We start from the raw sequence: 21463 nt of genomic DNA on the forward strand, positions 1-21463 counted from the left end.
AGCATTCTCCACAAATCTATGTCCATGCATCCCAAACCTTTTATTTTTCTTCCTTTTGTCATTTGCAAGTATTTATTTATTTTTTTAAGAAATTATTTAGAAGTTTTTTTGGATGCCATTTACAAGTTATTATAACAAGAAAATGATAAGAAGGCCATCCCATGATTTATTTTCTTAGTTTAATAAAATCTTTTACATGCTTGTAATTTTTTTTTATAAATAAAAGTTTAGGTCAGTTGGACTCCGAGGACTTACAAAAGTCAGAGCATGTCTCAAGACAACGTTAACAAAGGTATTATTGATCACATACTAAAAAAATCATTGTGCTAACAGCAGAAATTGAAGGTCTTGCAGGTGAGTAAATTTTTTACCAACCGAGTCAAAACACTACCTTCTCAATTCTTACTAAAAACATCGCCTAATGCTACAATATGGTCAAAAGCTGTAGGGGATCCAATTTCAAACTTGATACTTGATTTATTGGATTTAAGCCTTTGTATAAGAGATCAAATATTTTATAGTATGAATTCAACAAATCAAAAACTCAAAATCATCGTCAACAATGGCAAGGATTATTGCTCACATCACAACCACTACTTCATTACATCAAATCAAATCTATTTCCCTAAACTCCAACCTAAAGAAATGTTGTTCACAAAAAAAAAAAAAAAAAAAAAAAAACCCATTAATTTAGACATTGAACAGTTCACGCTTCTTTTTTCTTTTTTCTTTTTTCATATCCATTTTAAACGTAAATTCCAAAAAATATAACATTTTGAAAGATAAAAAGAAGCACTTTTAATCTGATATACTATTTCATTTTTTTTTTTTCAGCAGAAATCACCACGGTGCATCAAGCTGTAGCATTGAGCAAACCGTATAATTAGAGAAATAATTTCTTTCTGAGTTTCCGAAAAAAAATCTATTTAATAATAAAAATAATAGTAATAATAATAAATCCCTGATTCTTAAGGAAATTATGATGAAACTTCAACTCTTCCATTTATATTTCAGGAACTCTCTGACTGTTATGCATTTGCTGCCAAGAGTTTTACAACAATTGAATTATTCACATCAGATATGACAACATAAACAAAAATTACACATATCTCTTCAGATATTTATTTCATTCATACAGATCACCAGCAGCAAAGGAAAATGCGGAAATCATCTGTGGCACTTGTGAATTTGGTATTAGCGTGCATTCGAGAAGGTTTTGCAATTCATAGAGCATGGTCCACTAGATAGAGGTTTAATTAAGAGAGACCAATGACTTGTCCAGTTGTTGTGTCCAGATCAATGTCATAGAAGCACGGTCTTGTTGGCAACCCAGGCATGGTACTCATTGTTCCAACCAAAGGATAAATAAATCCAGCTCCTATACTAGCTCTTACATCCCTTATTGGTAAGATAAACCCAGTTGGAGCTCCCTTAGCTGCAGCATTGTCTGAGAAAGAATACTGAGTCTTGGCCATACAGATTGGAAGTCCTGAAAATCCTTGCTTGGTATATAACTCAATCTTCTTCTCGGCCTGGTAAAAAAATCAGGTGCTCAAAAATATATTTGTTATTAATTAAAGTGGCACTAATACTTATTTTACACCTGTCCTCGAGGGGATTTGTACTCCGCCAATTGAGGTTACAAGATTAAATTTTTACCCGAGTTGACACCTCATGGCCTGGTAGTAAGAAATGCATCTTATAAAGGATCAAAGATCACGTAAAAAGTAAAAACAAATAGACTAAAACTTTGTGATGCTCATATTCTTTTTGATGTGTGGTTGGTTAAGGATGTCTCTTTGCCCCAATAAACTTGTTATGGGATACGGGATAGAATTATGCTCATGGCTTATCTTTAGTGTTTTGCTCATGACCACTTCAAGTGAATTCTCTGATGTTCATATTAAGTTGATTAATAATGGTTAGTGAAACTCAATGGGTGATTAATTAGTTAGCTATCCAATTTTGATGTACCCGTCAACCAAACTTAATATGTCTTTACCATAATTTTAGTTGAGAGAATTACTTTCATATCATTCCCTTGGTTTGTAGATTATCCTGTTAAAAGATAAAACAATTAAGAAAATCTTTATCATTTATTTTTTATTTCAGGGGGTTTCGGTAGCTTCATCACATGGAAATATCTTTGTCAACAAAGTCAAGATTGAAATACCAACAATTTCATAATATGTTTATATCATTAGCTGGTTTTACTTTCTCCCTTTCCTCTATTTTAAAACAATTTTATATCCCCTCCACACACACACCCACACCCCCAACAAAATATTAGCAGGTAAAATACATAGGGTGGTAATATTGTGCAGGAGTTAAAGTAAACTGATATAACTAAGATACCTGCTCTGAGTACTCAACACCGCTGGCTCCATATGACTTTGCTATTGCCTCTATTTTCTCCTTTATACCAATATCCAAAGGATATAGAAACTTCAATGGCTGTGTCGCATTCTCACAAGCTTTTTGAACTGCGATGCCTAGGTCTACCTGCATCATGACAAGGCATACTTCAGCAAGTGATAAATACCATTCCTCACAGAAAGATACTACTACTTGCATTTATACTATTAATCAATGCATATATTTATAATTAATTTTTCTATTGCATTTATCCGATTAATGCGTGTATAGAAACTTAATTTTGCTACTAGTTGTAACCCTGAAATGGTTCCATTTTCTTAAAATCTGACATTTAAACCACAGGATGGATAAATTTGTGTTACCATCAGCACTATTAGGGTCTATGAACCAAAACAAATTAAAAACTAAGGGTAATGATGCAGACTGCTCAATAACTTCAAATGACTGAGGATTAAAAATTGAAGAACGTTTCTGTCAAAAAAAAAATGAAAAAAGCTCAACTAAATTTTATATCTGAATATGTTAGGTCACAACTTAACTGATAGTGATTTGTTCATTATTAAATTTTACTTTTTTTAATCCTTCAGCCTTATTAATTGTCAAAATTCAATATCCTATACTTTTGTGTCAGGGTAAAAGATAACTATGGCTTATCAGTTATTAGCTCAAATATGTAAAGACTTGTGAAGCATGAACTTACTGCTCCTCTGCCACCATGGGCATGATGGCTACATATAACAGCATCATAAGCCCCAGCATCTAAGGCAGCTTTTTTAACCGCATTTAGCTCGGCATCAGTGTCAGTTGAAAACTTGTTGATAGCAACTATAACATTCGCACCATAAGCTTTGGAATTTAATATATGTCTTGCCAAATTCGCACAACCAGCTTCAACCAAAGCAACATTTTCGGTCAAATATGCATGATCAAGAGGTTTTCCAGCAACAACTGCTGGCCCTCCACCATGCATTTTCAGTGCCCTTATTGTTGCAACAATAATTGCACATTGAGGTGTCAAACCACTATACCGACACTTAATGTTCATAAACTTTTCAGTTCCAATATCAGCACCAAAACCAGCTTCAGTAACTACAAATCCACCCGGTCCAACCAACTTGAGTGCAATCTTATCAGCCACAATAGAAGAATTCCCATGAGCAATGTTTGCAAATGGACCTGCATGGACAAGAACAGGAGTTCCTTCCAAAGTCTGCATAAGAGTAGGGTGAATGGCATCCTTCATTAAAACTGTCAAAGCACCTCCAATGCCTAGATCATCGGCAGTTACAGGGTCACCACTCTTGCTGTTTCCAATTACCATTTTCCCTAGCCTCTCTCGCATATCAGCTAAGGATGTTGTCAATGCCAAAACAGCCATTATCTCACTAGCAACTGAAATATCAAATGCCGTTTCTCGTACCATTCCTTTCTCATCAGGTCCCTGGCCAACAGTAATTTTCCTTAAGAACCGGTCATTGATGTCCATTACTCTCCTCCATGTAATAGAATCAGGGTCAATATCAAGCCTAGCAAATTTATTTACTTCTTCTGGTGTAAGATCATCTGGATTGGTCTTTGAAATGCCAAACTTCTTGAGACGCCTAAACATGACATCACTAAAGGTCCTTTTTCCTTCCTTATTTGGAGGGCATAATCGGTTGAAAAGAGCTTTATCTGATTGTGTTGACTCATGGAAAATTCTGGTATCAATTGCAGCGGCTAGAAGATTGTTTGCTGCAGTTATTGCATGGATATCTCCTGTTAGGTGAAGATTGAATTCATCCATGGGAATCACTTGGCTATAACCACCACCAGCTGCACCTCCTTTGATTCCAAAAGTAGGTCCTTGTGATGGTTGACGAATGCAGGTGACCACCTAACAAAAGAGATGAGATGGGGTTATGCATAATCCAACACAACTTTTTTTTGAACAATTGGTATTTAGATTAGAAGAGGCATGCACACTGTAAGGCTGGAAAAACACCAACCTCGGCAAGGATTTACAATAAAATTTACATATACAGCATATGTTTAACCATGATTAAAATGGTAGATTTTCATTAATATATTGGACCCGGCACAATCAGTGAAGAGATAAGTAATGAAAGAACAGTTCCTACATCCAGTCATTTCATCTGATGATGCAAGGGAAAAACAACATGGGAAAATACATCCATAAGAGAGTGAAAACATTTGTTTTCTTTAGGATAAAGTACAGGGTACCAAAACTAATCTCATAAATTCAAAATGTTTAGAAATTCTGAAATAAACCTACTGATTCAAGTTGAAATGGTCATTCAAAGTATATCCTAATAAGATCCAGAGACTTAATTGTACTCAGGTGTGCATTCATGATCAAGAATAGGAGACAGCACAACATAATAATCAAATAATGGTCACAAAGGTTTCATCCTAGTTGATTAATTATCTAGTTAACCGTCGTTTCGATCCCAAATTTGCAAGCATAGCTTTCTGGAACAAAAGTAAATCTTATTCAAAGATATCTTCATTATAGAATTGAGAATTCTGACAGCTGCTTAATGGTGTTAATAGTTAATAGTGTATTTATACACTATTGTAATGTTATACACAAAATTTGAGATGAGAAATTGATTTGAAAATAGCTGCAGTGAGGTCGGTATGAGTTGAAAAAGGTGGGAAAATGTGATATAAAAGGAGGAAGGAAGGAAGGAAACCTTTTTATGAAGAAAAGCACCGAGTGCTTGACAGAGACCGACAGTAGTAGTAGATTTGCCTTCACCAAGAGGAGTTGGAGTAATGCCACCAACCACAACATAATACCCATCTTTTGATTCTTGCAGTTCATCAAGAACGGACAGCAGAACCTATCCAAAACAACAATAAGATAATATTTGATGAATGAATGAATTAGCATAAGAAATGAAGAATATACCTTAGCCTTATATTTGCCATAAAGGTCGTAATGATTAGGAGTAAGATTTAAATGATTAGCAATCTGAGAGATGTGAATAGGTTGAACGGAGTTAGCAATATCTATGTCTGATGGAACAGGTGATACAACATCCAGCTTTCGCATCACTGACGAAGAAGTTGAAGAAGAAGAAGTCATGATTGGTTTTGGATTAAGTTTTGAGGTTGAGGATGAGGATGAGGATGAAGAGAGGATATGTTTGTTATTGTTGTTTAGTATTTGTGATTGTGATAGAGCGAAACAATGGGTGTTTGACGAAGAATGTCTAGGGGTGTAATGGTAAATTGACCACACGTTCAGTGGATTTGATTGGAGGAGGAGGAGCATTTCAGTATTCATTATTGCTTCAAATCTTTAACTTTTTATTCCCTGTCAAGTAAACAAAGATCAATTCGGGATGGAGTTCGGATCTGCTCCACTCAATGTTTCATCCACTTTCCTGCTTCTCTGCTTAGATGTATCCATGTGGCAAATCAAAAATCAATGGCTCAGATTGAATAAACACTATTTTCTTTGTTTAACAAAAATTAAATTAAATTATAGACACGCACGCACGTTTCCAAGGACATGCAGTTCGCGAATCTTCAATCCCTCACTATCTCTCCTTGCTATCGCCGCCGTCCCACCACCCTTCTCCACTGCATGTTACCTTCACCGGAATGTGCGTTATCTCCGCCATGAGAAACAGATTCCAGTTGCATGTTACCGCCGACACTGCAAATATTAGGAATCAACTGTCAATTAAAACCATAAATTATTTGGTCGTTGTAATCAATTGAAGATCTGCTAGTAATACATCAATTCAAGAAATAGTGCACAATTTTATCTACAATGTTGTTGCTCACCGTTGCAGATTCTATGCATGAATCATGTTAAATTTTAATTTTTATATGCAATCAATTCAAGAACAAAGATACATCGGCGGCAGTAATTCGCGGCGGAGCGATGGGCCTTTCCGGCAGCGGTAAAGCAGCGCGACGGAAATAATATGGTGAGTTGAGGAAACGTGAGAGGAGAAGAAGAGTGGATAGAATGGTTGAGAAGAAGAGGAACAGTAGTAAAGAGTTATTTTTCATTTTTAATCTCAACTGTTGAATTCTTTTTCGCACGTGTCATCTATATCTCATTTTGTCTCTTTTGAACTGACTTTTTCTCATACCAAAATTATTCTTCATTCTCAATGCAAATATCACATATAACAACTAAATAAAAGTAATTCAAATATTAAAACAAAATTTAACAAATAGTATATGTTCGATTTTTTTCCTTATCATTTGAAAAATGAAAGCGTCTAGAAATCGAATGGGGATGGTTTTATATAAATATTACCTTTGCATTCATACGAAAATGGTGTTTTAAACGCCCTTTGATGACTAGATTACTACTCCAAATCATGTCTTCGCCCAGAATAGTGTGTTTTTAGAGGTGTAGGGAGTGTTTGGTGATAAAGGTGGTGAACTTATACTAAGTTCTGAGTGAACCTTATATAGTCAAGTGTTTCAGATTATACAATCTGTAAGTTGCCCTTTTTTTTTTAAGTTGATATTTCAGAATATACAATCCGAAACATGTAAATAAAATCCGGATTATAAATTTCGGACATGGTGTCACCATACTCTTGTCAAAGGATGGAAATCAGGTTTTTGACTCGTTTCGGATTCGAAAATCCGAATTGAGGATAATTTAAAAAAAAATAAAAAATAGAGCGTGCGAGAATATTATGGGTGGGGGAAAAAAACTGTCTTAGAATTTGAATCAGACCCATATGATACACAAACCAAAGTCTATAAAAGAAAGAGTTTTCTTTCTATATATAGTCTTGCTGATTGCGCACAAATGATTTCGATTCATTAAAAAAAATCTCTTTCAATGAGGTTTGTTAAATGCATCGTAGATGTTTCTTTTTCCATCCAACATAATTGAGTGGGTAATGGACTTTGTCTTCAAGATTAATTTCATTTGTTCATGGTAGCATTATAACTATTTGCATCCAATCTATCCTGATGTTTGGAATGGTGAAGTCTATGGTCTAAATGTGGGAACTGAGTGGATGAGGGAGCTCAACATGGACATTGTAACTTCCGAAGCACATGAGTTAGATTTCACCGAACTTGGAACGATGATTGTTGAGCTAGGCTGTTACTTTCTTCATTTTGTTTAAACTCTCGTGTCAATTAAACTTTAATGTTAGTTCTCTCTTTTATTCCAACATGTATGTATTGAGTATTTTATTTTAAATTAAATGCAATTAAAATTAAAGTGTTATTGCCTTTCAGTTTGAGTTCCCTTTAGAGCCCGTTAAAAACCCTATTTGTTTGTCTGTTAAACGTTAAAATCCTTCTTTTTGTTTATTTTTTGAAAACAAAATAAATAAACCAGAAAGCAAAAGTCTGCGTTATTGACTCCGGCGGACAATCTCCATATTAGACATTGTTATCTTCACGCCCAAGTAGCTACCCCTGCACCATCTCTTTTGTTAACATAGAAATCACCACCTCAAAAATAAAAAAATAATACCGTACAAGCTAAGATTTCTCCCATCTTCTCCCCCACACTGTTACCGATCATCACAAATTCAATGTACTCGGTAGATAATTAAGGAATTACAACAGCTTATTATATTTATGAATTATTCATTGAACGTTATTATTCATGTATTTCAAAAGTGTCAACCATCAAAGTTGTTGTCGAAAAACGTTATTATTCATGTATTTCATAAAGAGCTTGAATCCGCTTGACACATCTTTGAGGATGTAATACGCTAGTTACACATGAGTTGCATGAACATATACATATTTACTTGGTAACTATCTATATAGGACCTTACATAGCAATACTTGCTAGAAGTGTTTGCTCAATGTTTACACTATACCTGATATTTTGAAAGTCATTTAATTTTGATCTTCGTGAATATGGCAATCAAAGTACTAAAAATTAGTCTTTCTTTCATACAAAATATTGAAATCCAATAGGTGCTAACTAGTAACCAAGCAAAATTTAGAGTTCTGGAATGCCTCCAGACCAAATATATATATAAGCAAAACATTCAGCTGTGTATTCTAAGCTAGCTAGGAGCCGATTACCATTGCAGTCACTGGCTTAATTAACTGGTGGAGAAAATTGTGGTTGTGCCAGAAATCAGCATTAGCAAGCCTCAATTCAGTTGTGCTCACAAGAACGACTGAAAAGGATGTAGTACAGTGAATATAGCAGCAGCAACAGAAGATTAATACTATTCAAGAAAACAGCTACTTAACGTAATAAGTAAATGATTAAGACTCAACAATATTTGAGACACGTGAAAGAGCGAGTATCTACCAACTTAAGTTGAAAAAGCTCTCTAGCCTAATGGTTCAGTCCCTAATTTCAATTAAAGGTTGTGGCCTTGTGGGACTGAATCGTATAGGCTTGGTATTCTTTTAAAGTTTCTTATTTGATTACATTGTCATTAAATGATATTGAAATTTACTTAAACATTTGTTCTATGGCTACGACAAGTTGGTTGGGTCGGCCTATAAGGAAGAAAGTATACATACCTTGTTCTAAGAATTGGGAAGTAGGCGTCCATTATACATCTTATCAAGCAGTTTCTTTGCATCAGGCCTCCTGAGAAGACCTTTATTGTTTGGCACACCAGTTCCTAAACAAACAGGGCAGACAAGCTTTCCTCGACCATAACAATTAGGACATTCAGTAAACTCATAAACATCTTGTGCTCGCTTCCTGTTAAGAGCTTTCCATTTTCCTGTACCACCACACATATCACCTAAATGAAATGAAAAGTTGTATTTTCATTATTATTATAATTATTATAATAAGCAAGAATATTATAAAAGTATTTTGATTATGAGAAAAGAGAAGAGGACTCACAGATTATGTTACCACTTCCACCACAATTTCTGCAACCAGGAGGTTTATCAAGAGCGGTTGCTGCTGCGTTTGTTGCATTAATTAAAAATGGAGTTGAACATAAACATTTAAGACATTGACGCCTGGAAACAACATTTACTGGGACCACTTCTTCTTCTTCTTCTTCTTCCTGCATTCATATCATATGATATTAATTAAGTTAATTGAAATCGAATTGAAACTCGTATATAAACATACATACATAAATACCTTGGAGTTGGAAGAGGAGGAAGAGTGGTGTCCTTGATTTTGAGGAAGAGTGGATTTAACAATAAAACAACGCGTCCTTCCTGTTTGTTTGATAGAAGAAGAAGTTGGAGGAAGGCATCGAGGAATAACAGACGCCTGCAAATTGCAATCCATTCCGATGGAGAAGAAGAGAGTGATGAAAGAAGAAGATAAAGCGCGCAAGTAAGTAAATATCAACTCCAATCCATAGGTCGTGTGCTCTCCACGTATCTCCTCTCAATCCCCCACCCCCTAATCAACAATTTTTTATTTTTCCAATTACTTACTACTCCCTCCGTTTCAAAATGAGTGTCGCTTTAGCCAAAAAAAATTGTTTCAAAATGAATGTTACTTTCTGTTTTCAATGCAATAATAACTTTTTATTTTCAATTGTACCATTCAATTAATACTATGTTACACTGAAGGTGAGAAAAACACAAGAAGGGGGGTTGAATTGTGTTTTGAAAAATTCTTCAATTCTCCTAAACAACTGAATACACAGATCAGAAGCTAAGTGAGACAACTTCTGAAGTGATGATCAGAATCTAAATGCAGCGGAATAAAACAGAGATAGAGAAGAAAAACGACACAAAGCAATTATACTGGTTCCTTCCACAATCCGGAAGTAGTCCAGTCCCCCTTGCACTTCCAAGGAGATTTCACTAAGAGTAATATCTGATTACAATTGCTCAAGCACACAAGCAAGAGACTTCCTTTGCTCAAGCACACAAGCAAGAGACTCCCTTTGCTCAAGAACACAATCAAGAGACTTCCTAACTAAACAAAATTACACAGAAAATTGTTTAAGGTTGAACACTTGATATACAATCAGAGGTGCTCACAATACAAATCAGATACAGACTCAATGGACTTAAGAATTTCTAAGATATGACTATAAGACACAGAAATTCTAAGTGAATGCAGAACAATTTCAGCAGAGGTTTGACACTTGTAAAAATGTTGTGAGTCTTTCGTTCAGCGTTCTTGCATTACCAAAACTCTAAGTCTTCACTTCTTTATATAGAGGTGTGAAAGAGACGTTGTGAAATTGCCAGCGCCCAAAGAGTCGTTGCTGAAAATTGATCTTTCACCTTTGATCTTTTGCCTCATTTGGTTGTTGTCCTATGAAGAACTAATTTGAAATCCATTCCTTATCCAAAGGAACATCTATGCAGGCGAAGCCGTATTCTGGAGCTGTTTTCTTGTCTTGTAGCGTGGACACAAAACAGAGTAGTGGAGAACGTGGTTGTACAACTCGTACAAATGTCAACGCTTTCGTCCAAATTGCAAGCACATGTCTTCAAACACCTTTGAAATGACCGTTGCAAAGTTCCACTAATCTTTTGTAGCATTTTCGAATCCAATAGATAGCTTTTGCATTGATAATACTTCAATTCTTAATTCTTTGCAAATCCAGTTAATATTCAGCTTCTGGTGAAATAGCTTCTGATGAGGCAGCTTCTGATGGTGCAGCTTCTGATGATATGACTTCTGCAGCTTCTGATGATGCAGCTTATGATGATATGACTTCTGGACTTCTTGTCTTCAGGAGCACTATTCTTTCTTTCAGAAGCGACTTAACTTCAGGAGCGTTTTTTCTCTTCAGTAATAAGTTGCCTTCAGGAGCGTTCAAGCTTCAAATTTTTGTTGTTTCCTTTGCTCTTTATTTGCTCATTCAGAACCAATGATGATGTAACTTTCTAATTAAGGTCCTGTATACTTGAACAAATATTAGCTAGTCCAATTTACAATTTTTAATACCTTGTTATCATCAAAACTCTTTAAGGTTCGTTGTTAAACACATTTTGTTCCAACAATCTCCCCCTTTTTGATGATGACAAACAAAAGTATTTAAAATTGATCAATTGATGTTAATCTAATTAACAAGTTGACTTTGGGGTTCTGAGGTTTGTAAGCTCAGAGTCTGAGGTTTGTAAGCTCAAACTCCCCCTGAGTCTGATAGTCTTTAAGGTGAGGTTTGTAAGCTCCCCCTAAGTTCTATCCAGGTTAATTAAATTCATTTTTCGCACAATAAAATTATCAGAGCTTTTAAAAAAAAATTGAATCATTGAAAGAATTAACTTATAGATAAGAAGAATGGTTCAATTAATTTTACTTGAATTTTGATACTCCTTCGTTCGTTCATAGCTTATACCAATAAGGTAAAAAAAATGATAGAAGTTTTTCAAAAAATTCAAATGCACTTAATGGGGCTCAGAGCCTTTAAATACTTGTCACATATACTCCCCCTTTTGTCATTATCAAAAAAATGAGATAAAAAATAAGCATAAAAGACAAAAAGATTTGAGAAAAACTCAAACAAGAGAGAGTATACTAAGAAATTAACTAAATAAATCAGACCAAAGTATATGAACATGAATATCCAATTATCAGAAGCAGCTAAGCATTCAGAAGCATAGAAAAATTAAACAAGATGGTTTCAGAAGCAAGGACTAAAAATTTAAAACACACAACAAACAAAAGATAACACTAAGGTGTGCAACTAATGGTTGGTTTGTTGTTGTTTCTTCATCTTCTCCATTTCTTCAGTTTTTGTCTTCAACAGTTCTTCAAGGTATTGTTGCCTCTGGAGAAGAGCATGTTCCCTTTCCTTAGCCTCTTGCTGCTGCTGTGCCATCTGTTTCTTCAGAAGCTTACACAACCTTGCTTCTCTGGTCAAGTAGTCCTTTTCTGAGAAGAAAGGCTGATTTGCCAGGAGCAGTGTAGAACTTCTTACTCTGAGACTCTGCTTCAGATGCTCCATTAAATTCCTGACAGAAGCTTCCTTGCTTCTGATGCACTTAGCCTTTACATTTTCAATAAGCTCAGCTGCCCGGTTCTGAAGAGATGCCCATGAGTCTTCATATGCGTTGGTGAGATCAATTGACCTTCTTTGATCCACCAGATTATGCATTTGACTAAGGATTGTGAGAAGCTCAGCATTAATATATCCAGATTCCAGGATGTTTGTGGGTGGTTGTTCAAGGGTTTCAAGATCAGAATCACTGATTTCCAGGTCTTGAACAGGGTTAGGAACTGGAATGGTAAAGTGTGTTTGTGTGTTTGAAGATGAAGGCTGGTCAGAAGCAATGTGTGTGGTAGAGGTTGAGGCTTGAACATTGACTTGAGAGTTGTCAACATCCATGGGAGTTGGTTCTAGGGAGTGTTCAATTTCAGTTGGTGGTTGTTGTGGTGAAGTTGATGTTTGAGTGTTGAGTTGGGGGTCAATGGTAGCTATTGGTGATTGTGGGGGTGTTGTGGGTTTATTTGGTTCAGGTGTGTGTTGATGGGGGTTTTCTGAAACAACATTTTCAGAAGCAGCTGCTTCTGGAGTTGTTTCAGAGGCCTTTTCTGAGGTAAACTCAACATTTTCTGGAGGAATCATGTTGAGAGGTTGAATGTTAAGGGGTTGAGGGTTAAGGCGAAAGATAGTATCAATGACTCTTTCTCTCTGCTCAGCCAGTTCAGCCAACTTCTCATTAATTATGTGACCAACTGGTTCATAAGTAGTTGACTGAGAGGGCTTTTTGTTGGTTTTGGTTGATGTGGACTGGCTTTTTAATGGTTTTTGAAAAAGTTGAGCTAAGGGTATATCATCATCAGAATCATCAGAATCTGATAATGATGTGGATGCGGAATCTGACGATATATTAATTACCTTCTCTGGTTCAGGATCAGAATCCTCTTTAGCAGACTCACTGGTCATCAGCAACAGTTGCTTGGCTTCTGAAACTACAGACTCTTGTAGCTCAGCAGCAATTTCCAAGACTTTTTCAGCTGCTGCCTTCTTCCCTTGTAACTCCTTTAACTCCAAATCAGAAGCAGCTTGAGCTGTCAAAGTGATATGAGGAAAATCCTTGGTCCTCCTCAAAGCTGGCTTCCTCTTCCTCTTTGGTATAGCTGGTTGTATAGGGGCAATACCAGAACTTAGGATTGCACAAGAGTTATTGTCTTCAGCTACCTCTTCAATTGATGGTATTGCAGAACCACCAATCTTAAGCTTGACAGAAGCAGGTCTTGCCTTCTTAGCAGATTCTTCAACCTTCAGATACTCTTCTTTGGTCATTTTCCTCTTAACACTTCTGCTTTTTGCCAGAGGCACAATACCACCATACATTTCCTCAGGTACCTCATCCAACCTGATGACCTCTTTGGTTGCCACATAGTGTTCCTTGATGTACCTCATCTGTACTTCAATAGGATCCTGTTTGCAGATGGGTGGAAAATCCCTCATAAGATCAGACACGACATGGGATTCACTTAGATCAGTCTTAAGTTTGGTGACCTTGCTGATCAGCTTCATATTCTTGAGAGTTTGAGCATTTATGAATGCTCCAGTTTTTGTATCCAGCATCTGATCTGTGTAGCCTTGAGCTCTGCTTAAACTGTCCAAGACACCTCCTTGATAGAATATCTCTGATAAGAGTCTTCCATAAGGAACCTAGGGCCTTGGTTTATCCTGCAGCTGACTCTGTTTCAGACACTCTACCAAGTACTTGAACATGTATTTGGGCACATTCACCTTTTCCTTCTTGATGAGGTGCTGGAGAAAGACCTTCTGAGCCAAATTTGGTTTCTCATTATCACCACATGGAAACAAATCTTCATTCTGAATCTTCAGAAGCATCTTGGTTTCCATGTTTAATTCAGCATATTTCTTCTCCTTTTCAGAATTGTATATGACCAAGTTAGCTCTTTCCTTCCAAATGCGTTGTTCAGCAGCACTTGAAAGATCAATTCCAGAGTAATATCCAGACGCTTCAACCTTAAGAACAGCTTCTATCTGCCATTGAGTAATTCTTACTGGAATACCGCAAATACTTGATCTGATTTCATCCTCAACAAACGGCGCAAGACCCATTTCTTCTCTTGTTTTCCCTTCTAATTCAGGATACATTAACACCATCTGACTTTCCTCAGCTAGGGATGCTGCTCTGTTGTAAAATTTTGCTCTTACCCAGAAGTGTCTAACCAGAGCTTCGTATGTTGGTCCATTCAACATTTTGAAGTAATGCATGAGTCCTTGCTCTTCAAAGTAGCTTCTGATCCAACACTTATGAAAACCCAGAGAATCAAAATCCACTGGATTCTCTATCTGAACTTGTAAATCCCATTCTTCCAATTTCATGCTTCTTCCTCTGTAGTCATATTCAGCGACCATTCGTGAAGTAGATACTGAATCTTCTCGTTGCGAACTTGATGATGTCATTTGATGATTGACGAAGATTTGAAGAAGATGAAGATTTTAGGGTTCTAAGGTTGAGAGAATGCGCTTACTTCGCAAGAGGTTTGAGAGCAAATGTGTTTGTTGTGAGTGAGTAGTGTGTGAATTGTCAAAGTGTTAAAAGTAAAACGATTGCAATTCAAAAGAGACAAACAAACATAACATTAATGACAAAATTAGGGGCGCGTGAAAAGTACTTTCAAAGCTATTAAATCATCATTGCCCTTTTAGTTATACACCAACACTTACAGGCCACGTAAGAAGTTCACAGAGTAACTACCAAGTTAGTGGGCCAGAAGTTACTTTTTAAAAGGTAACTTCCAACGTTTCCACTAATTCAACTATTCAGAAGCAACAAATCCAGCTTCTGGACTTCAGATGCTGACGTCATCATCAGAAGCGAGTTTTCCTCAGAACCTCAATAAAGAGCTTCTGATGGACTACCGCTTCTGAACTAACTTCAGAACCTAAAACCCTATTCAGGAGCAAGCAAACATTTAATCAGATACAAAGTGCATGTTCAAGTTCTTCTTTATAAAATCAAATCTTTCAACAGTTAAAGGCTTAGTAAATATATCAGCCCATTGATTTTCAGTATCAATGAATTGTATATCTAACATTCCTTTTTGAACATAATCTCTGATAAAATGGTGTTTGATTTCAATGTGCTTAGCTCTTGAATGCAAAATTGGATTTTTAGACAAACAAATAGCAGCAATATTATCACAATAAATGGGAATACTGTTAGCAGTTATCTGATAATCTTCCAACTGATGTTTCATCCAAAGTAGTTGTGTACAACAACTTGCAGCTGAAATGTATTCTGCTTCTGCTGTAGACATAGCAATAGTTGTTTGTCTTTTGCTAGCCCAGGATATAAGATTATCACCCAGAAATTGACAATTGCCACTGGTTGACTTTCTTTCAATCCTATCACCAGCATAATCAGCGTCACAGAATCCAATTAGCTTATAATCTAAGGATTTCCTATAAAGGAGTCCAAGATTAGTTGTTCCTTTCAAATACCTGAAGATTCTCTTGACAGCAGTCATATGAGATTCTCTAGGATCTGATTGGAATCTTGCACACAAGCATACACTGAATAAAATATCTGGCCTAGATGCAGTGAGGTATAACAAAGAACCAATCATACCTCTATACAGCTTCTGATCTACTTTAGCTCCTTCATTTTCTTTGCTTAAGTTGCACGTAGGGTGCATTGGAGTGTTCATCACTTTACAATCTTCAAGTTTGAACTTCTTCAGAAGCTCCTTTGTGTACTTTGATTGATGAACATAGACTCCATCTTTGCATTGATTGATTTGAATGCCAAGGAAGAACTTCAGCTCTCCCATCATGCTCATTTCAAATTCATCCTGCATTAACTCAGAAAATTCCTTGCAAAGAGATGCATTAGTAGAACCAAATATTATATCATCAACATATATTTGCACAACAAGAATATCTTTCCCAAGGGTCCTTCTGAAGAGTGTAGTATCAACTTGTCCTCTTTTAGAATCATTTTTGATTAAGAAATTACTTAGTCTATCATACCAAGCTCTGGGAGCTTGTTTCAAGCCATATAGTGATTTCTTCAGTTTAAAAACATGGTCAGGATATTTAATATCCTCAAATCCAGGAGGTTGCTTGACATACACTTCTTCTTCTATGACACCATTTAGAAATGCACTCTTGACATCCATTTGATATAATATTATGCCATGATTAACTGCATAGGAAAGAAGTAACCTGATTGCTTCCAATCTTGCAACTGGAGCAAACGTTTCAGTGTAATCAATGCCTTCTTGTTGACTATACCCTTGTGCAACAAGCCTGGCTTTGTTTCTTGTTACTTCACCTTGATCATTCAGCTTGTTTCTGAATACCCATTTTGTTCCAATAATGTTCTTGTGCTGAGGTTTGGGTACCAGATCCCACACATCATTTCTTTGAAATTGATTCAACTCTTCTTGCATAGCTAGGATCCATCCATCATCTGAAAGTGCTTCATCAACTGTTGTAGGTTCAATCATTGAGATTAGTCCAATCATTGACTCTTCTTGTCTGAAATGTGATCTTGTTCTTCTTGGACTATCTTTGTTTCCAATGATTAGCTCCTCAGGATGTGAAGACTTGTGTTTGAATGTGTTTCTGGGAGGATCTTCTTGATGTGAGCCATCTTGTGCTTCATCAGAAGCAGCTTCATCTTGCGCTTCTGATGTGAGTTCAGCTTCTGGACTCTCTTCAGACTCAGCTATCTGATCAAGTTCTGGAGTAGCTTCAGGAACCTGTATCTCTGCAAAACTTTCATCTTGCTTTGAAGTTTTATCTTCAAGCTCCTTGTCATCAAATTTAACGTGCATAGATTCTTCAACACAGAGTGTTTCTGAATTATACACTCTGTATGCCTTTGACCTTTCAGAGTAACCTAAAAAGATTCCTCTTTGGGCCTTGGCATCAAATTTCTTTAGGTAGAGCTTGTTGTTCAGAATGTAACATGTACATCCAAATTGATGAAAGTAAGAGATATTGGGTTTTCTTCCTTTAAAGAGTTCATATGCTGTTTTCTCCAAAATAGGTCTAATATAGATCCTGTTTTGAACATAGCATGCTGTATTCACTGCTTCTGCCCAAAAATGTTTTGGTAAATTGTTTTCATGAATCATGGTTCTGGCCATTTCTTGTAAAGTTCTATTCTTTCTCTCTACAACCCCATTTTGTTGTGGTGTTCTAGGAGAAGAGAATTCATGGAAAATTCCATGTTTTTCACAAAAAGCTTCAAATGGCTCATTTTCAAATTCTCCACCATGATCACTTCTGATTTTCAAAATTTTTGATTCTTTTTCAGATTGAATTTGAGTGCATAAGCTACTGAATACATCACACGCAACATCTTTACTCTTTATGAATTTCACCCAAGTCCATCTGCTGTAATCATCAACAATGACTAATCCATATCTACTTCCATATAAGGATGCAGTACTCACTGGTCCAAATAAATTAATATGGAGTAATTCTAAAGGTCTTGAGGTTGAAACAATGTCTTTGGTTTTAAAAGATGATTTCACAATTTTCCCTCTCTGACATGCACCACAGAGTGCATCTGAATGATAGTCAATGTCTGGTAGCCCTTTCACAAGTTGTAACTTACTAAGCTTAGAGATTAACCTCCAGTTAGCATGTCTCAACCTTCTGTGCCACATCCATTTCTTATCATTCACTGATAGTAGGCAAATCACCTTCTGATCAGCCAGTTCAGAAAAATTGATTTTATAGACATTGTCAACTCTCTTTCCCTTGAACTCAATGGATTTGTCTTCCTTGTTGATTACTGTACAGTTGGGTTTTTCAAAAAGCACATCATAACCATTATCACAAAATTGACTAATGCTCAAAAGGTTATGTTCAAGACCATCTACCAACCATACATTATTAATTGAGGTAGAGGAATTACCAATAGTTCCTGTACCTATGATCTTGCCTGACTGGTTGCCTCCAAATTTCACATTTCCTCCCTCTTTCATTGTTAGGCTGAGGAACATGGACTTGTCTCCTGTCACGTGTCTTGAGCAACCGCTGTCTAGGTACCATGATCTTTGCTTTGGCACTGCTCTTAGACATACCTGCATCATTGACATTTTTAGTTTTAGGTACCCATTGTTCTATGGGTCCTGGAAGGTTAGTACTTAAGGCTTTACTCTTCACTTCTTGTACCTTGTGCTGTGAGTTGGGTTGCTTCTGATTAACCATCACCTTAGGTTTTGGTACTTCAGAAGCAGTAACTGTCTTCTTCTGAAACTTAGACTTCAGAACCCCAGATTTTGGTTTCACCAGACTCTGAGGAATAGGTTCTGATCTTTTCAGGATCCTAACCTTTGAAGTCTTGGAATCAGATTTGATCATAGCCTTTGACTTAGAGTTCTTTGGCTTTGAAGTAATCTTAGCCTTAGAACTAGAAGCTTCAGGTTCTGATTGAACAACAGTTTCCAACTCAGCCCCTTCTGGTACAAAGAATGTTTTCAGACCTTCCTTGATGCATTCACAACAAGACTTTAGATTGGTTTTCTCAAGTTTCACCTCTGGAAAACCAATTCCTCTGCCATTGTTCTTGTAAATGCTATAAATCATAGAAGCTACTCTGCTTCTGTCAATGCCAGATATAATGAAATCTTCAAGAGCAATTTCATGATTACTTAAAGGTTTTTCATTACACTTTTCTTGTAGCTTCTGACATAAGAACCTGAGCTGATCTTCATATGTTTTACACATGAAGTCAAAGCCCCTAAGTCCTTGTTCAGAAGCTTTCAGATCCAATAGAGTTGATTTTTGCTGTTGTACCAAATCAGCATATTTTTCTTTTAAATCCTTCAACTCATTGGTTCTTACTTCAAAATGTGTAAGAAGTTCTTTAAGTGACTCAACAAGTTCATCTCTGGGAATTTTGGAATATACCTCGTTTTCATCTTCTGAGTCTGAATCTGATCCAGCTTCTGAAGTTGCTGTTGCTACCAACCCAACAGCTACCTTTGCATCTTCATCAGCTTCCTCTTTATCAGATCCAGATTCACAACCCAAATCATCCCAGGTTGCCATTAAACTCTGCTTAATCTGCTTCTTGAATTTGCTTGGTTTGAATGTAGACCTCTTTGACTTGTCCTTTGACTTTTCTCTTTGAAGATCAGGGCATTCAGCAATGAAGTGTCCCGACTTCTTACAGTTGAAGCATCCCTTCTGATCTTCTTTCCTTGAGCTTCTGGAGTTACCCCTTTTGGGGAGAAACTTTCTGTTCTTCTTGGCCAGATATTGAAGTCTGTTTGAGAGCATGGCCATTTCAGCAGCATCTGGTTCAGAATCTGAACTTGACTGTTCTTCCTCTTCAGATTCAACCACTCTGAGAGCTTTTGATGACTTGCCTTTGGATGGAAGAGCTATTGATTTACTCTTCTTAGTAGACTCATGTTCATTAAGACTTAACTCATGAACTTTGAGAGAACTAACAAGATCTTCGACACTTAAAGTGTTTAAATCTTTAGCTTCCTCAATGGCAGTCACCTTCGGTCTCCATCTGGCAGGTAAGCTTCTGAGAATCTTGCTTACATGATCAGAAGCAACATAGCTCTTCTTTAGAATCTGTAGCCCAGAAACTAAGGTTTGAAACCTTGAGTACATCTCCTCAATAGTTTCATCATCCTTCATCTTGAATAACTCATACTGATGTACAAGCAGAAGAGCCTTTGCTTCTTTGACCTTCTTGCTCCCTTCATAATTTGAACAGAGAGAAGCAAACATAGCTTTAGCAGTGGATTTGTCACTCATTTTCATGTACTCTGCTTTGGGTATGGCAGTGACAAGAGCTCCTCTGATAATATGATGCTTCTTGTAGAGTTTCCTCAGTTCTGGAGTATGTTTCTTTCTATCCACAGCAGCTCCTTCTTCATCAAGGACTAAATCACCAACACCATCTTCCAGAATATCCCATAATTCTTCATCTAGGCTCATGATGTAACTGTAAAAATTGGTCTTCCACCAAGAGAACTCTTTAGCATCTCCATTGAACTTTGGAACTTTTCCAACACTGGTTTTCTTACTATCACTATAATCATGTGAGACATTTTTATAGCTAGTATCATCAGAACCATTAGGAGGAGGAGTAGTCATGTTTTTCTCAGATCTTTGACTGTTGCACGGTTAAGTGTTACACAACAGACCAAGGCTCTAGATACCAATTGAAGGTGAGAAAAACACAAGAAGGGGGGTTGAATTGTGTTTTGAAAAATTCTTCAATTCTCCTAAACAACTGAATACACAGATCAGAAGCTAAGTGAGACAGCTTCTGAAGTGATGATCAGAATCTAAATGCAGCGGAATAAAACAGAGATAGAGAAGAAAAACGACACAAAGCAATTATACTGGTTCCTTCCACAATCCGGAAGTAGTCCAGTCCCCCTTGCACTTCCAAGGAGATTTCACTAAGAGTAATATCTGATTACAATTGCTCAAGCACACAAGCAAGAGACTTCCTTTGCTCAAGCACACAAGCAAGAGACTCCATTTGCTCAAGAACACAATCAAGAGACTTCCTAACTAAACAAAATTACACAGAAAATTGTTTAAGGTTGAACACTTGATATACAATCAGAGGTGCTCACAATACAAATCAGATACAGACTCAATGGACTTAAGAATTTCTAAGATATGACTATAAGACACAGAAATTCTAAGTGAATGCAGAACAATTTCAGCAGAGGTTTGGCACTTGTAAAAATGTTGTGAGTCTTTCGTTCAGCGTTCTTGCATTACCAAAACTCTAAGTCTTCACTTCTTTATATAGAGGTGTGAAAGAGACGTTGTGAAATTGCCAGCGCCCAAAGAGTCGTTGCTGAAAATTGATCTTTCACCTTTGATCTTTTGCCTGATTTGGTTGTTGTCCTATGAAGAACTAATTTGAAATCCATTCCTTATCCAAAGGAACATCTATGCAGGCGAAGCCGTATTCTGGAGCTGTTTTCTTGTCTTGTAGCGTGGACACAAAACAGAGTAGTGGAGAACGTGGTTGTACAACTCGTACAAATGTCAACGCTTTCGTCCAAATTGCAAGCACATGTCTTCAAACACCTTTGAAATGACCGTTGCAAAGTTCCACTAATCTTTTGTAGCATTTTCGAATCCAATAGATAGCTTTTGCATTGATAATACTTCAATTCTTGATTCTTTGCAAATCCAGTTAATATTCAGCTTCTGGTGAAATAGCTTCTGATGAGGCAGCTTCTGAT

The 21463-nt window shown here is 36.6% G+C and overlaps 2 protein-coding genes across 4 annotated transcripts; both read right to left on the reverse strand.

The window, feature by feature from the left end:
* Positions 1–977: 977 nt before the first annotated feature.
* THFS (10-formyltetrahydrofolate synthetase) lies at positions 978–6363 on the reverse strand. Of its 3 annotated transcripts, none has more exons than XM_085740967.1 (6): positions 6175–6363; positions 5291–6043; positions 5073–5222; positions 3077–4252; positions 2356–2502; positions 978–1532 (listed from the first exon to the last, which is right to left on the reverse strand). In XM_085740967.1, exons 2-6 carry the CDS (start codon positions 5666–5668, stop codon positions 1257–1259), a joined length of 2127 nt encoding a protein of 708 aa, XP_085597093.1. In that variant the 5' UTR covers positions 5669–6043; positions 6175–6363; the 3' UTR covers positions 978–1256. The 3 variants fall into 3 exon arrangements, with proteins under 3 accessions (XP_085597093.1, XP_085597094.1, XP_085597095.1); XM_085740968.1 differs by lacking the exon at positions 6175–6363 and having other exon boundaries at positions 5291–5698; positions 5885–6043; XM_085740969.1 differs by lacking the exon at positions 6175–6363 and having other exon boundaries at positions 5291–5552.
* A 1742-nt stretch (positions 6364–8105) lies between these two features.
* On the reverse strand, positions 8106–9625 carry EDA3 (DnaJ/Hsp40 cysteine-rich domain superfamily protein). Its single transcript, XM_085740970.1, has 4 exons — positions 9449–9625; positions 9200–9368; positions 8866–9095; positions 8106–8510 (listed from the first exon to the last, which is right to left on the reverse strand). The coding sequence occupies exons 1-3, from the start codon at positions 9599–9601 to the stop codon at positions 8872–8874; spliced, it is 546 nt and encodes a 181-aa protein (XP_085597096.1). The 5' UTR covers positions 9602–9625; the 3' UTR covers positions 8106–8510; positions 8866–8871.
* Positions 9626–21463: the final 11838 nt, after the last annotated feature.

Source organism: Medicago sativa, chromosome 1, assembly GCF_051527215.1.
Source record: "Medicago sativa cultivar Bolivia chromosome 1, Bolivia_mono, whole genome shotgun sequence".
In the NCBI taxonomy this organism is placed as follows: Eukaryota; Viridiplantae; Streptophyta; class Magnoliopsida; order Fabales; family Fabaceae; genus Medicago; species Medicago sativa.

Excerpts from the sequence above, each read along its gene's own strand:
- THFS (XM_085740967.1), bottom strand. The coding sequence starts at position 5,668 with ATGAATACTGAAATGCTCCTCCTCCTCCAATCAAATCCACTGAACGTG. Across the intron at positions 2,503-3,076 it reads CCCATGGTGGCAGAGGAGCA|GTAGACCTAGGCATCGCAGT; the intron begins GTAAGTTCATGC and ends GTCATGATGCAG. Across the intron at positions 1,533-2,355 it reads GTGTTGAGTACTCAGAGCAG|GCCGAGAAGAAGATTGAGTT; the intron begins GTATCTTAGTTA and ends TTTTTTTACCAG.
- EDA3 (XM_085740970.1), bottom strand. The coding sequence starts at position 9,601 with ATGGATTGCAATTTGCAGGCGTCTGTTATTCCTCGATGCCTTCCTCCA. Across the intron at positions 9,369-9,448 it reads CCTCCTCTTCCAACTCCAAG|GAAGAAGAAGAAGAAGAAGA; the intron begins GTATTTATGTAT and ends ATATGAATGCAG. Across the intron at positions 9,096-9,199 it reads TGGAAGTGGTAACATAATCT|GTGATATGTGTGGTGGTACA; the intron begins GTGAGTCCTCTT and ends CATTTCATTTAG.